General features: G+C 34.2%; 1 protein-coding gene across 9 annotated transcripts in view; it reads left to right on the plus strand.

Moving 5' to 3' along the window:
• Positions 1-15,142, plus strand: part of QKI (QKI, KH domain containing RNA binding) — a 162,102-nt gene that overhangs the window by 48,443 nt on the left and 98,517 nt on the right. For all 9 annotated transcript variants that reach the window (XR_005986249.1, XM_041745511.1, XM_041745512.1 and 6 more), the window contains one exon: positions 13,162-13,278. Coding sequence is in view for 8 of the 9 variants with exons in the window: in XM_041745511.1 (XP_041601445.1) it covers positions 13,162-13,278 (117 nt within the window). In the remaining variant the exon portion in view is untranslated. The remainder of the gene's footprint in view (positions 1-13,161; positions 13,279-15,142) is intronic.

The raw sequence follows: 15,142 nt of genomic DNA on the forward strand, positions 1-15,142 counted from the left end.
AAGACTAGGGGACAGATTAAATAATGAAAACTTTAAGATATCTTAGTTTCTTATATGTGGAGGCTAACAATGAGAGAGGACTTTTGCTTAGTGGTGCTATTCATTTAAAGTAGAGACTACAGGGCAAGATTTGTAATTTAATATTGTAGAGGAATCAGGAGTAACAGATGAAAAACACACTGTACTAACCGAAGAAATGATCAAAAGTGTTTGTAAGCTTCACTGCTCTTAACAGTGTAGGAACATTGAAATAGGGTGGTGTAAAAGACAGTTACCACGTGTGACTAAAATTTGTGCCAGAAAAAGCAGCTCACTTTAATAAGAGCTGAATTAGTAATTTCAAAATAGTATATGAGGTTGATAATGTTTATGCAGCAAAATTTAAATCAATTTTAAAGAGCCTTAGATAGTATCTGTAATCTGAAATCTGAGGTCAGAACGAGACATTTAATCTCCTAGATTTATTTTCAGAGTTTGAAGTGACACTTGTAAGCTCAGTTTTGACTCAAATAATCATATTCTTCTCTTTCTCTTTTTTGAAGTTACACATTTTTCATGGAGATATGTGGATGAAGTGATAATCACATAAAGGTTTTCACTCATATAAAAGTATCATTTATGGTAAAGAGGATGTATATGATGATTGTTAAGGAATGATCCCAATCAGTAAAAGACACATGAAAATAGCAAGGTGTGGTTATGTAATAGTAATATAGTAATGATAAGTTTTGAGATCTAAGTGGAGAAGAAATTATAAAAACTCATTTGGACTCTGAAAGTAAACTTGAATCTGAAGAGAGTTTTTTTTTTTAAACTTTTTACCAAACATTTTGAATGATTAAACAGGAATCAGAAACTAAAGGTGAGTTTCTGGTGTGTTTAGGATTTATAGATTAAAGTCTTCAGAAGAGAGGCATTATACTATACTTATGACTAAGTGTCCAAACTCTGTCTTCAGTCGAGGTATTCTAGGATTGGGGCTACTTTTGTAACTTCTTCTGTATTAAAGATTAATGATAATGATAACTGTCTTTTCAGCAAGGTTATGAGGATTAAGTGACTTAATGCATGCAAAGTTCTAAGCATAGAAGCTCATTCATATTGGAGCACTCATAGTAAAACTAATACTTCAGTGTACTCAACACTTAAGAAATGTTGAATGACATAGTCATTGCACTCATGATACTTCCGTATTGAAATGGAAAGTGGAAATAACATTTTCTTTCTATGGCATCATTGATTTTGTCATTTGGAATTTACCCTGAGATCAGTGTTATCAGGCTTATCATTTGAGAAATTTCTGAAATGTTTGAGAGTTCTTTGCTGCATATGACTGAGTGATTTAGTTTTTTACCATGAGAATGAAAAAAAATCACGATTTCTGTGAATGCTTTTAAATTGTATCATCCAACAGTCTGAATAAATACTAGCTTCTTCAATGTGCTTTATATTGTGTGAGGCACTGTGGATAAAAAAAAATAATAAAGAGGATGAGATACTGGTTTCTGGCTTATGGAATGATCTGCAAGAGACATCTGCATTATGGCGTATCATGTGATAAGAGCTATGAAGCAGATGGGTACATAGTGCTCTGAAATCCTCACTTTGGAGGGGAAAACAAATGTCTCTGGGAATCAGAGAATACAGAAAATCACAGGAGGAGGAACACTTGAGTTCAGTATTGTGTGTTGAGGAGGATTTGACATATTTTGAGGGAAAGAAGAAGAAGGAAAGGTGTTAAAGGAAAGAAAACTTGAAAGTACCTGCCATTAAAGAAAAAAGTACATTTTTTTTAATAGAACGATGAATTATGTGTCTAAACATAAGGATAACAGCAAAAACAAAAGTTTCAAAAGTAGTTAGAGACCTTTTAAGGGGCCTTGTGTATAAGAGTTGGAACTTTACACTGTTAAAAGTTGTATCATAAATGCTTGTGTCATCTACTTGTGTCATAAAACTCTTGTTGACTTTCATTGCCTTCATATTTTTATTTTAATTGGTTAAGTAATGTTTGTTTTCTGAAGCACTTGTTATTTAGCTTCTAGAAAAAAATAATCTTATTCCCGTTTTTGTTTTGAGTGGTTTCAGCTTCTTTCCCAATTTATCTATACTCAAAAGATGGAGATTTCCTATAATTTAGATTATACAGATTTATATGCTACAAATTTCATGTTTGGTGGTTTCATACACACACTTAAATTTGCTGGTGTAAATGCCTTTTCTTGAATAGCATTGTGCTACTAGCAGATGTTTATAAAGGCCTTATATATGGAAGTTTTTACAAAATGGTTCAGGTAATAGTTATGTAGCATAAGGAGACTTATTGGCTGCTTATCTAGAATTAATATGGAGACAGAAAAGGGATAAGACATTATCTCCCCCCAAAACGCAAGACATTTTGATATATTCAATCTGTTTTTTGTTTTGGGGGTGTGTGGATATGTGTTTTACAGAATGCTTTCATGATTTTTGCTGAACTTCTGTTATCTCTGGGCAAACCCATGATTCGAATTGATGAACGAGTATACAGTTCTGACATGAATATTGGTTGGTTTCTGCATTTGCATTAATGAGTCGTAGATGAACATGAAAATCAAAAACGTGTTGAAACTTCATTTGTTCGTAAATGACAAGAGCAACTTCTTTGCTGTATTGGATAATGGTTTTTGAATATGGAAGAACATTGTGCTATTCACAGTGAATGTAGACACAGCAAACTTCTATATTTAATCTGTATTAATATTTTCTCCTTAACTGTCATAACCCTAGAGCTGATCAGTAAAACAATAAATCAAACAAATCATTATTCTGGTATTTTATTTTATTCTATTCTATTTTAATTATATATTTTTTAAGCAGGGGGAGTGTGCATTGTTGGGGGCGTGGTAGAGGGAAAGAATCCCAAACATGCTCCATGCCCACCTCGGAGTCCAACATGTGGCTCAGTCTTACAACCCTGAGATGGTGATTGGAGCTGAAATCAAGAGTTGGATGTTTAACTGACTGAGCCACCCAGATGCCCCTCTTCTGGTATTTTAAAATAAAACCAGTTGTACTGCTAAATAACCATGACTACTTTCATCTTAATGTACTTGCACAATATAGGCTCACTAGTTTTGACTATGTTAGAGTTAGTATATCTTTTGTTATTTGCTAAAAGAAGGACTTCAACAAATATGCATTTGTGTGTGTGTTTCATGCCAACTATGTTACATATGAAATAATATAAGATTATAAGGTGTCTGACTATAAAATCACTTCAGAAATACCAGAAATGGTATTTAAAAAGATTATCAATCTGTTGTACAAAAAAACAATCCAAAGAAGCACATGTTCTTTTTAAAATTATTTTTACAAAATTTTAAGCAGAAATTGCTTTTTAACATTTTTTACAAGTGTTTCACTGAAATACTTTTGGAAAGCCATGTTTTACTATTTGTTTTGATAGAATGTCTGAAGGTTTTATCTTTAATTATAGATTTCTTAAAAAGTTAATGGAAAGATTTGCCATATTACTTTGTATTTTGTCTTTGTGAAAAACATCAATTCTATTTAAAATATGAGCAGCAATTAAGAGCATTAGTTAGACATGATTGTTGTTAACCTCTTCTTTAGAAATTAACATGCCACTTGGCAGAAATATAAGTGTTGAGCCACAGAGAAGGTCTGTACTTTAACAGTGGGGTTAATGATTGTTCGTTTGTCTTTTCTTTTCTTTTCTTTTCTTTTCTTTTCTTTTCTTTTCTTTTCTTTTCTTTTCTTTTCTTTTCTTTTCTTCTTTTCTTTTCTTTCTTTTCTTTTTTTCTTTTCTTCTTTTCTTTTTTTTCTTTTTCTTTTCTTTTTCTCTTCTCTTCTTTCTCTTCTCTTCTCTTCTCTTCTCTTCTCTTCTCTTCTCTTCTCTTCTCTTCTCTTCTCTCTTTCCCTTTTTTTGGCCTTTAAAGTTGCAGTTAACTCAGGCCGTTTGAAATGATTTTCTTTGACTGTTGTGACATTGTTTTAATTGAATGAAGCTGCAGAACTAGCATGATAAATCAACATGGAATGAATTTTAATGCAAGGCAAACGATATTAACTTGGAAATTGGTTGCAGTAGACAAAGCAGCTGCTATGATTAATTTCTTTTATTCTCTACTTAACAGCATTTTGAGAAGGATGACCTTGACAGTTTCAATTGTGTTAGAATCCCAGTGGTATGCACTTTCAACACACTTGAGCTCCAGTTTGTTGATTCTTGGGCAGTAGAGATTGTTTCATTTTTTTAGGTTAGGAAAATTTTGTTTTGCAGATTTATTACGTTGCTTGTGACCGGTTTTAAAACATTTTTTATTTAGATAATAATTGTGAGGATTACTTAGTTGTGGTAGAAGTCTGTTTAATTTTAACACTGTGGTTCTGGCAGTAAAAGTTTAATAAGTGAAGGAATACGATGTGTCAAAAATGATCTTTTAAGTGTATGTCACAAAGTGTATGCCAAGCAGTTTGACAAAGAACACAAATCAAAACCAACTAAATATCACTTATTTGAAGCACTAAATTATCTCTGTTTATAATGTATTTTTCTAGACGTTCTTTTCCATATGTGTCCAGTACATGAGTTTCCTTGGAAAAGGATATATAGAGCACAGCTATTACTGAGAGAAAAGAGATGTCAAGGCCGCTTATTTTAAGAAACAGTCAAGGTAACAAATAGAGTAACAGCATCTTCACAGATTTCATGAGAGCAGGGAGAGTTTCTCTTCCTCCTCCTTCTCCTCCTCCACCTCTTCTTTTTTTTTTTTTTTAATTAAATCTCTAACATCTCTTTTACTCTACTACATAACAGACCTTGAATAAATGTTTTAGTGAGTTGAATTTCAAAATGAAAGCCTATTTTCTGTTGTACTAAAAAAATACCCAAACTAAACAAAATGAGGGGAGATGGGATGTGGAGAGTCTTGTTTCTGTTCAGGGGTGGAGGGCAGGGACAGGTGAAGTTTTATAGAATCTGTGACTATGTAAAAAGGTAGAGTTAGGAAATGGCAGATAAGTAGGAAGAGCCAACATAGGGCCAGGCCTATAGATAGACTTTTTGTGGTATGTACCTTATTTCTCTTCCTCAGACCCTCATTTTGATGTATTTTTACCCCATACTATTTGAAGTTATGTTATTTCTGGATCTGTTTAGATTAAAAGACAAGCAACAACTTTAAAAATGCTGTGGGCTTCTGTTTTAAGAGCTACCAGGGTAATTCAGATCAGCTAGTAAATTTGTAGTTAGTATTTCAGAACAATTCCAGTGAAATAGGACACAAGACGAAGAAGTATTTGCTGAACTCATCAGAGTCCCAGGAAGATCGAGGGCAGATAATCAAGGATATAAGTCTGGGTTTTAGAAACCTTTCATTTGGTATGTTTTCTGAATCTGGAGAAGACCAAACTTTGGGGGACAGAAGTTGGAGTATATAACCTATCTACGTGGACTCCTCATCCCCAGTCTTTGCTTAGGGGAGAGGGATGCTGATGGGTGTGAATTCTGGGAGTAAAAGTGAACCAGAATTTCCCAGGTTCTCACAGACAGTGCATGTCAGCATCAAATTGTTTAAACACACGATATTGGATTGTTAGTAGTAGTAGGTCCCTGGGAAAAGCTGATGCATATCCTTTCTGGAAGAGGGTAACATCATTTTAGACCTTATGTAATTTCTGAAAGCTATGTATGTGTCTGGCACCCACTAGAAAATAACCCAAATCACAAGAAGATAAGATGACAGTAACAAAAATCTGAAGAAAACAATAAACAACAGAACAAGAACAACTCCACAGGGACTCTAGGTATTAGAATTTTCTAAGAGCTATGTTTAGTATGTAGAAGGTGAAAAAAGGACAAGTTAGAGAAATATGGCAGAGAAATGGGAACTGTAAAAGAAAAATTAAACAAAAAATTCTTTAACTGGAATTAACACGTTTACCAGAAGATTTACAGGAGCGTTTGAAGAGAGAATTTGTGAACTTAGAAGGTAGCTTAGAAGAAAATAGCATGGAAAAGCAGAGGGATAGAAAAACTGTGAAAAATGAGAAGAAAATCGTGAGAAAGTCTAATATATGTAATTGTAGTTTTAGGAGAAGAGAGAATGGCACAGAAGCAGTGTTTGAGAGGAGTGTGGCTGAGAACTTTCAAACCAAAGCAATAATAAAGCCATCAGAGGTTTGTGAAACTGAACTGTAAAACAAAAGCCACATCATAGCCACTGGGCACATCATAGTAAAACTTCTGAAAACTAATGTTGAAAAGTTGTAAAAGCGAACAAGAGGGAAAAGATTACCTTCAAACCTACAGTCAAGACTCAGCTCATTTTTCAGAAATATGACAGAGGAAAACAGACAAAATAAAGGGTCTTTAAGGTGTTGAAAGAAAATAACTGTCAAACAAGAATTCCATACTCATCAAAAATAAGACATTTTCAGATAAGGAAAAACTGAGAGATTACATTACCAGATGTTCACTAAAGGCAATACTTAGGATGTTTTTTAGGATGGATAAAAGTGACATTCTTTGGAAAACTGAAGATACAGAAAGGAATAAAGAGCAATGAAAATGGTAAATGTGTGGGTAAATATAAATGTACATTATTTGTATAGAGTGATAATCTGTTGAGTTAAAAATAGATACAAAATTTTGAAAAACACCTAATGTCATATAAATTGGTTTGGAATAAATGGTGTTAAATAGTCTGGGGTCCTTGCATTTAATAGGAAAGAGGTGAAAGTACAAAATAACATTACTGCTTGATAATTCAGTGATGCATGTTTAGGATAGACAAGCATGTAACTTTCAGGCTAACAAAAAAAGAAGAAAGGGAGAAAACATGCTCATTTCCGTCTGTGTCCCTGACCCCACCCCCACCTCCCACAAGAAGACAAGAAAAAAGTAAAAGGAACATAAAAGAGGTCAGGCAATTAGCACTTTAGTAAAGCTTGTAGATATAATCACATACTGTAAATGGGCTCAGTGTTCCAGTTAAAATTCAAAGATTACAAGATTGGTCAAGAAACAGACTCATTTTGTTGCTGTTTAAAGAAGTCCTGTTTGAAATATAAGGATAATGAAAGATTAAGGGTAATAGGATCACGAAAGACACTTTGAAGAACAAAACAAAAAATCTTTACCTCTATATGAATATCAATAGGCAAAAAGTATTCCTGGAGGGAGAGCAATTTCATAATGTAAAAGGCTACAAGAATTTTAAATTTGGGGCAGCCTGGGTGACTCAGCAGTTTAGCACTGCCTTCATCCCAGGGCCTGATCCTGGAGACCTGGGATCGAGTCCCACGTTGGGCTCCCTGCATGGAGCCTGCTTCTCCCTTTGCCTGTTGTCTGTCTCTCTCTCTGTGTGTCTCATGAATAAATAAATAAAATCTTTAAAAGAAAAAAGAATTTTAAATTTGTATATATCAAATAACACAGCCTCTAAACATATAAAGGCAAAGTAGATAGAACTACAAGGAAAAATAGAAAAAAAGTTATCATGGAAGAATTTGCTTTTTTTTTTTTTTGAGCATCCATGGAATATTTAGAAAAATTGGCCCTATGCTCTGCTGAAAAGTCTGAACAAACCATGCAGGATGGATATTCTGCACACTATGTTTTTTTTATTATAATGTAGAATTTAGAAATCAATAGATGATTAGGAAATCTATGTTTGAAATGAGAAAAACATTTAAATATTCAATAACTATTAAATTATTTGATCTGAATGATAAGGGATATACTGCATATCAAAACTTCGGGTTGCAGATAAAACCAGTTTAGAGGACTACTTAAAGCTTTGAACGTGTGTATGTGTGTGTGTGTGTGTGTATATATATATATATATATATATACACACACACATATATGTACATAATATATATAATATATATATTATATATATATATATTAGAAAAGAAGGTACAGTAAGCTAAGCGTCCATTTCAGCAAGCTGAAAAAACATAGCGGATTAAACCCAAAAGAAGTAGAAGGAAGGAAATAATAAAGCTAAGAATAGAACTCTATTAAAGATGAGAAACCACAAAAGGAAGAGAATCATTCTATCAGATGGCTCTTGTGGCATTATAATAAGCTATCCCAACAACTTACGTTAAAACAACCATCATTTATTTAGCTCTTACATCTCTTTAGCAGGCTAGTCCTTTAGATTGCATTCAGCAAAGTAGTTCTTCTGGTCTGCATCTATAGTCAGTCACCTGTAGGTTGTCTAGGGAGCCTCTGCTTTTATGAGTTGTCTGGCTCTTTGCTGAGACATTGATGGTGACTGGATCACTTGTCTTTTATTCTCCAGTAGGTTAGTCTGAGCTTGTTTGCATGGGAATAATAGAGCTCTAGCAGAGTAAATGCACATAAAACAGATTTAAATTTAGGCTTTTAACACAGATATTCTTCCCACTACTTGTATTGGAAAAGCAAGTCACAGTGCTAGCCCAGATTTGAGGGTTGAGAGGAGCTACGAGTTTACAATGCAGTGGCATACAATGCAGTGGCATCTTTAAGGGGGTAAAGGGTAAGTCCTTCTACCCCAGGCAGTAAAAGTAAAAGCAAAAGTAAATTTTTTGAAAAGACTGGAAATTTTTTTGAAAAGACTGGAAGACTTATAAAGAACAAGGAAGACATAGATAACCAGTCAGAAATGAAAGAGGGGACATCACTACAGATTCTGTAGATACTGAGAAGAAAATTAGACTTAAGCTTTTACATCAACAAATTTAAGAATTTAAACAATATGAATGTATTTCTAGGTAAATACAGGTTGCCAAAAATTGACATTTGAAAGGCGAGAAAACCTGAATTAAAGAACTGAATCTATAATTAAAAACCTTGCACAGAAAAAAAACTCTAGGCCCACGTTCTTTCACCACGGATTTCTTCTATTCAAATTTAAGGAAGAAATAACATGTCTTCTACAAGCCCATCCAGAGAGTAGAAAAAGAGAGAATGCATCTCAGCCTATCTTGAAGTCAGAATAACCTTGATGCCAAAACCCAAGAAGCATGTAATGAGAAAGGAATATTACAAGCCAATTCCATTTATGCATATAAATTTTTTAAAAAATCATCAAAGTGCTAGCAAACTGAACCTAACAATTTGTGAAAAGGGTAATGCATCAAGATCACCTTGAGTTTATTTTAGGAATGTAAGCTTGTTTAACATTTGATAATTGATTATAATCAACTGTACTAACAAAATTAAGAAAAATAGTATGATTTTCTCAACAGATGGTAAAGAAATGTGATAAATTTAAGCATCCACTCATGATTTAAATAAAAGCCTTTAGCAAACTCAGGAATAGAGGGAAGTACTTAATCTCATGAAGTATACCTACAAAAAGTACAGATTACTTTGAGCTGTAGAGTGAACTGTTGAAAACTTTATTTTTGAAATCTGTAACAAGTGAAGGATGATAGGCTGACTTTGACTTTAACTTCACATGCATTGCCCAGTGCCATATGGTTGGGAAGGGAAAAGGATATGTAAGAGTCATTATTTGCGAGTGATAGGTTTGTTTACGTAAGGAATCCAGAAATACTTACAGAAAAATTATGAGAATAATGAAACAGGCTGCTGGTTACAAGGTTTAATACAGAGCAATCAGTTTTGTGTTCATGTACAAGAAACAAATGAAATAAAAAATATATACAATAGCAAAAATGAACTCCCAAATATCTAGGAATAAGTCTAACAAAAATGAGTAAAGTCACAATAAAAAAGCCTTATATATTCTTGATAGAAATTAAAGAAGACCTGGCCAAATGAAGAAATTACACTGTGCTCATGGTTTTGAAGCCTCTGTTGTAATATCTCAATTAAAATTACCACCAGTATTATTTTGGAACTTGACCAACTGGTTTTAAAATCTGTACAGAAACCAAGGGCAGACACACACTCTTGAGTAAGAGCAAGGTGGAATAACTTTGTCCTGCACATCAAGATTTATTATAAAGTTACCATAACTGATACAGTGTGACATTAAAGCATGGGTAATCAAATAGATGAATGTAATAAAATAGCTCTGAAATAGACCCAAGTATATATAGGTGTTATTTATGACAATAATGGTACCATACAGAAATTGGGAAAGGATAGTTCTTTTTAATAAAATAATGCTAGGACAATTGGGTATCCATGTGAGGGAAAGAGAAAAAGCTGTACCATAACAGACATTAATTTCTGGTGGGTAGAAATGTGAAAGAACATTAAAGTTTCTAAAAGTTAATACAGAAAGACATCCTGATGATCTTGAGATGGGGAAAGACCTCACTAACCATGAAGAGAAATAACCTGAGCTACATTAAAATTAATTCAATCTAATTAAATTCAGTTATGTAGCATCATTAAAGAACTAGGAGGGCAAGGGGCGGCTGGGTGGCTCAGTCTGTTAAATGTTTGCCTTTGGCTCAGGTGATGATTTTAGGATTGAGTCCAGTGTTGGGCTCCCTGCTCAGCACAGGATCTGCTTCTCCCTGTTCCTCTGCACTCGTATTCTCTTTCTCTCTCTCTAATAAATAAATAAATAATCTTAAAACAAACAACTAGGCAAGCCACAGGATGGGAAAAGGCATTTGCTACACATGTAACCACAAAGTAGAAATCAATTAAGGAAACACTAAATAACACAATAGAAAAATAGTCTAGAAACTTCAGTTGTGTTTCAAGAAAAGTATAGATCCGAATGGTCAATAAACCTGAAAAAAGGATGAACTTTACTAGTAATCAGGAGAATGCTAATTCAGAGATTGAGCAAGTGCACCTGAATGGCTAAAATTTAAAAAAAAAAAATGTTAATAAGTCTGTAAAGGAAGTAGATCAAAAATACTTATTTTCTTCTTTGGGGAATTATGTAACCATTTTTAGGAAATAGTTCAGCGCTATCTACAAAGGACTTCTTTTTGGATATTATCTTCTTTACGAATAGTCTTTTCCTCAAGGAATAGTTCCTTGGCCTGCTTCTTTATTTTGTACTATTTCTTTCATGTTAGCCTTCTCAAGTCTTTGGTGAACCTGCTTTGTCTATTCATATTTCAGTGTGAAGCGCTGAACATTTGAATTATGAACTTCTGTGTTCATGCACTGGGCTCATCCACTGCAGGCTTCAGTTTGAGGTGATCACCTGAAGTGTCAATTTTGAAAAGGTAGCCAAATGCTGTTTATGGAGGCAAAAACTCAAGCCTGTTACCTACAAGTTAGATCCCTGTTTGTTGGTGTTCTGTATACTGCTTCCACCTTTTCTTTCTGGTTTTCTTCAGAACTCTGAGTATCAAGTTTCTCTGGAGTTCTCTAGAGTAAATTTGCTATGGATCAATATCCCTGTCTATGGACATTCTAAGCTGGGTATTTAGTTGAGGGCCTGAGGTTTCCTAAAGTGAATTTGTAGTGGACTTGGTAGGCTATTGTCCACTATTTGCCAGACCTTGTATTGGACCTTTTATATGTATTGTGCTGTACACACATAGACGAATCAGTACTGCTCTACCAGAGTGTATCCTTTTCCTTATATCATTCAGGCTTACTTGATGTGACTTTCAAATTCCTAATTATTATTCACTACTGTAGCTTGGATACCAGTTGGGATCTGTGTGCTTTTAGAGTTTTTTAAACGCTTAATAATAGTATAGTTCTTGAGTTGATGACAGGGCTTTAGGTTGATTAAAGAGTAGATAAAGTACTGTACACCAAGGAACTAGGCAGGGATAAGGGGTTTCATTTGAATATAAAGGTAAATTTCAGAATTGGGGATCTTGTAGAGCTAGATCAAGCGCTTATAGGATCAGTCTATGAGTCTTGGGATGGAAAAGTTCTATCAGAATCCTCTGAGGAAGAGTACTTTCTCTCCCCATGTAGGTATGTGTTGTATTATTCATCTTTGATTTGCTTATCACCCATAAGATAATGGTAGTGTTTGTGAGCAGCTTTAGGGGAGGGAAAGTAAAAAGCTGATAGTGTGCAGAAGATTGGAGCAATGCCTTAGCTTCTTAAACTCTTATAGCAGTGAACGCTAACATATTACTTTTATGTAATGTCATACTAATAGTAGGATCAGATGCAAGAAAAAAGTAGGAAGCTATAAACATAAGAATCGGTACCTGTTTGAATAAATAAAAACCAGCATGGCTTTTTGTGGAATTGATGGCAAATAACCATTTTTTTGTCTTTTGTGCAGTTGACTGTGAAAGAGGAAGTTTTACTTTTCAGTACTCAGAGTCAGTCTGTGTTTCCCATTGGCCTTTGTACTAGAAGTTTTTATTTAGGCATGGCAGTTATTTATATATTATTTTTATCACTATCCTACTCATGGAAAGAATTAAGGCTCCTTGCAAAACTAGTAGTATAAGTTAAAGTTAGAAATGGAAAAAAGAAGGAAGAAAAATAAGGTGCAGACATAAAATTGTGCAAACAATATATGCTGTCAAGACTGAAATACTTAGTATCGGATGGAATTCAAATTAGGCCATTGGTGTTATGGCAGCTGACTCAAAGCTACAATTCTTGGGGTGCCTGGTTGGCTCAATGGTTGAGCATCTGCCTTTGGCTCAGGTCATGATCCTGGGGTTCTGGGATTGAGTTCTACATTGGGCTCCCTGCAGGGAGCCTGCTTCTCCCTCTGCTTATGTCTCTGCCTCTCTTTCTGTATGTCTTATGAATTTATAAATCTTAAAAAACAAAAACAAAAAAGACCCCTAAAATTCTCTTTGGAGAAAGTGTTTTCTTAGATAAATGAGACCAGATTTTTTCCCCAAGAATCTCTCTAAAGAATGCAATTACTAACTAACATAATGAACAATTCCCTGTATGGTGACATTACAGAGTCTTGTAGAAGGGATTTGTTTTGCGTGGCATCTAAGATTTTGTCAAACTCTTTAATATACACCATATTCTGGTTTAGATTGCATGTTGATGGACAGTTCAGTATAGTACCTGTTTTTCCTAATTCATGATTTGTATTAATACATAGGAAACTTCATGCTGAGCAATGCGCTCATGTAATTATATCCTCAAGCTGGGCTAGAAATTTATAGTCTCTAAGATTTATTTAAAAATATTTAACTTGACAAAGTAAAAATATGTTTTAAAATGAGAGCTATAAATTCAAGCAAGTGAATAATATGTAGTGACTTTTTTTTTTTTCCCAGTTTAATTTTGTTGGAAGAATCCTTGGACCTAGAGGACTTACTGCTAAACAACTTGAAGCAGAAACGGGATGTAAAATAATGGTCCGAGGCAAAGGCTCGATGAGGGATAAAAAGAAGGTAAGTCCTTGAACATGGGGGCAAGGCTTGATGTGAATAATTTCCTTGTACTTTTACATTCTAATAATAAAATACCCAGATCTTCTGTGCATAAAGCACTACATATTATTTCATATATGTTCATATTGTTTTATTCATGAAACTTTTGAACTTTTTAAAAATACTGTCATGATATTTCATGTTGATTATCATGAGTTTTCACTTAGCTGACACAGGTATCACTCAGTCCATCATGTTAACTTACTTTGGTATTTATAGTTGAGAAACTGCCAATTTGGAAACTAGACACACTATAATGTTGTATGTATAAAGATGTCATTAAAAGTTTTAAAAATCTAAAATGTTTCTGTTGATGAGATTTAAATGAAAGTGATCAAATGAATAACTTTGGCTGTGTGTCAGATCACCTGGAGAGCTATTAAACAGAAAAAGAAAGCTATAACTAGCCATATGATGCTCCTCTTAGATTTCACCAACATTTTGTGTTGATTATAAGTTTATTAGACATTCTACTTTTACGTATATTGTTCCTGTTTTCTTTTTTTTTAATTTCTCCTGCCACTTTCTATTCTGCTTATTTTTTTATTTTTTACTTTTAAAAGATTTTTAGGGATCCCTGGGTGGCGCAGCGGTTTGGCGCCTGTCTTTGGCCCAGGGCGCGATCCTGGAGACCCGGGATCGAATCCCACATCGGGCTCCCGGTGCATGGAGCCTGCTTCTCTCTCTCTGCCTCTCTCTCTCTCTCTCTCTCTCTCTCTGTGTGTGTGACTATCATAAATAAATTAAAAAAAAAAAAAAAGATTTTTATTCATCCATTCATGAAAAACACAGAGAAGCAGGGACATAGGCAGAGGGAGAAGCAGGTTTCCTGTGAGGAGCCCGATGGGGAACTCCATCCAGGGACTATGGGATCACGCCCTGAGTCAAAGGTAGATATTCAACCACTGAGCCACCCAGGTGTCCCTATTCTGCTTGTTTAATTAATGAATATCTAACTACATACTTTAAGTACTATTTTTAGGAAGGTTTACTTTGCCTAGTTTCCTGTAGTCCGTGATAGTGTTAGGGAGAATATTTTTGAATGTCTATCTTTGTAAAACAGTGTTTGTTTTTTTTTTTCTTCAGTGTTTGATTTTTTTTTTTTTAAATAAACTTAAAAAAAATTCTACCTATCAATGAAATCACATGGTATTATCTTTGTCTTATTTCACTTAGCAAATACCCGCTAGGTCCATTTCCCCTGAAACTAATGTAACACTGTATAAGAATTGTACTTCAATTTAAAAGAAGAAAAACCTAGATTTGATTGCCAAATATTAAATGTACTGTCAGGGAGGGTATTATTTTTTAAATACATTGCCTTGAAAGGGCTATCAAGTAATACACTTGTGGTCAGCTTATGTTGGAGTGTGTACATTGAAACACTTTGTGGAGCTTATGGAGCAAACCCCAGATCTAAAGAGTATTCTGACTTCATCCTGATGTAGTTCTTTTCTGACCTTCCACTGCATTTCATTTATACTCTCCCACCACCTGACTGGATTGCAGTCATTTTCTCTTGCAGACAATGACCTCATAGGTAAAAAGTTGGGTATGGGTGGGGAAGGGGTATTCTCAATATTGATTATCTTTAAATTCTATTATAACTATACTGTTCTTATCTGCTGAGTTTAAAGATATTTTGAGGCATGTATGGGAGTTCTCCTTCAGCAAATGTAAATTTTGTATTTAAAACAGTTTTTATTAGAGTCTGAAAAGCATTTTCAGATTCATTTAAGCATTTTCTGAATCAGCTGAGTGGCAATCTTACATTGCCGTGCCATTTTGGTTCTCCTGTTTGCACTTAATGGTTGTATTAGCATTG

The sequence above is a fragment of the Vulpes lagopus genome, chromosome 2, assembly GCF_018345385.1.
Source record: "Vulpes lagopus strain Blue_001 chromosome 2, ASM1834538v1, whole genome shotgun sequence".
Classification (NCBI taxonomy): domain Eukaryota; kingdom Metazoa; phylum Chordata; class Mammalia; order Carnivora; family Canidae; genus Vulpes; species Vulpes lagopus.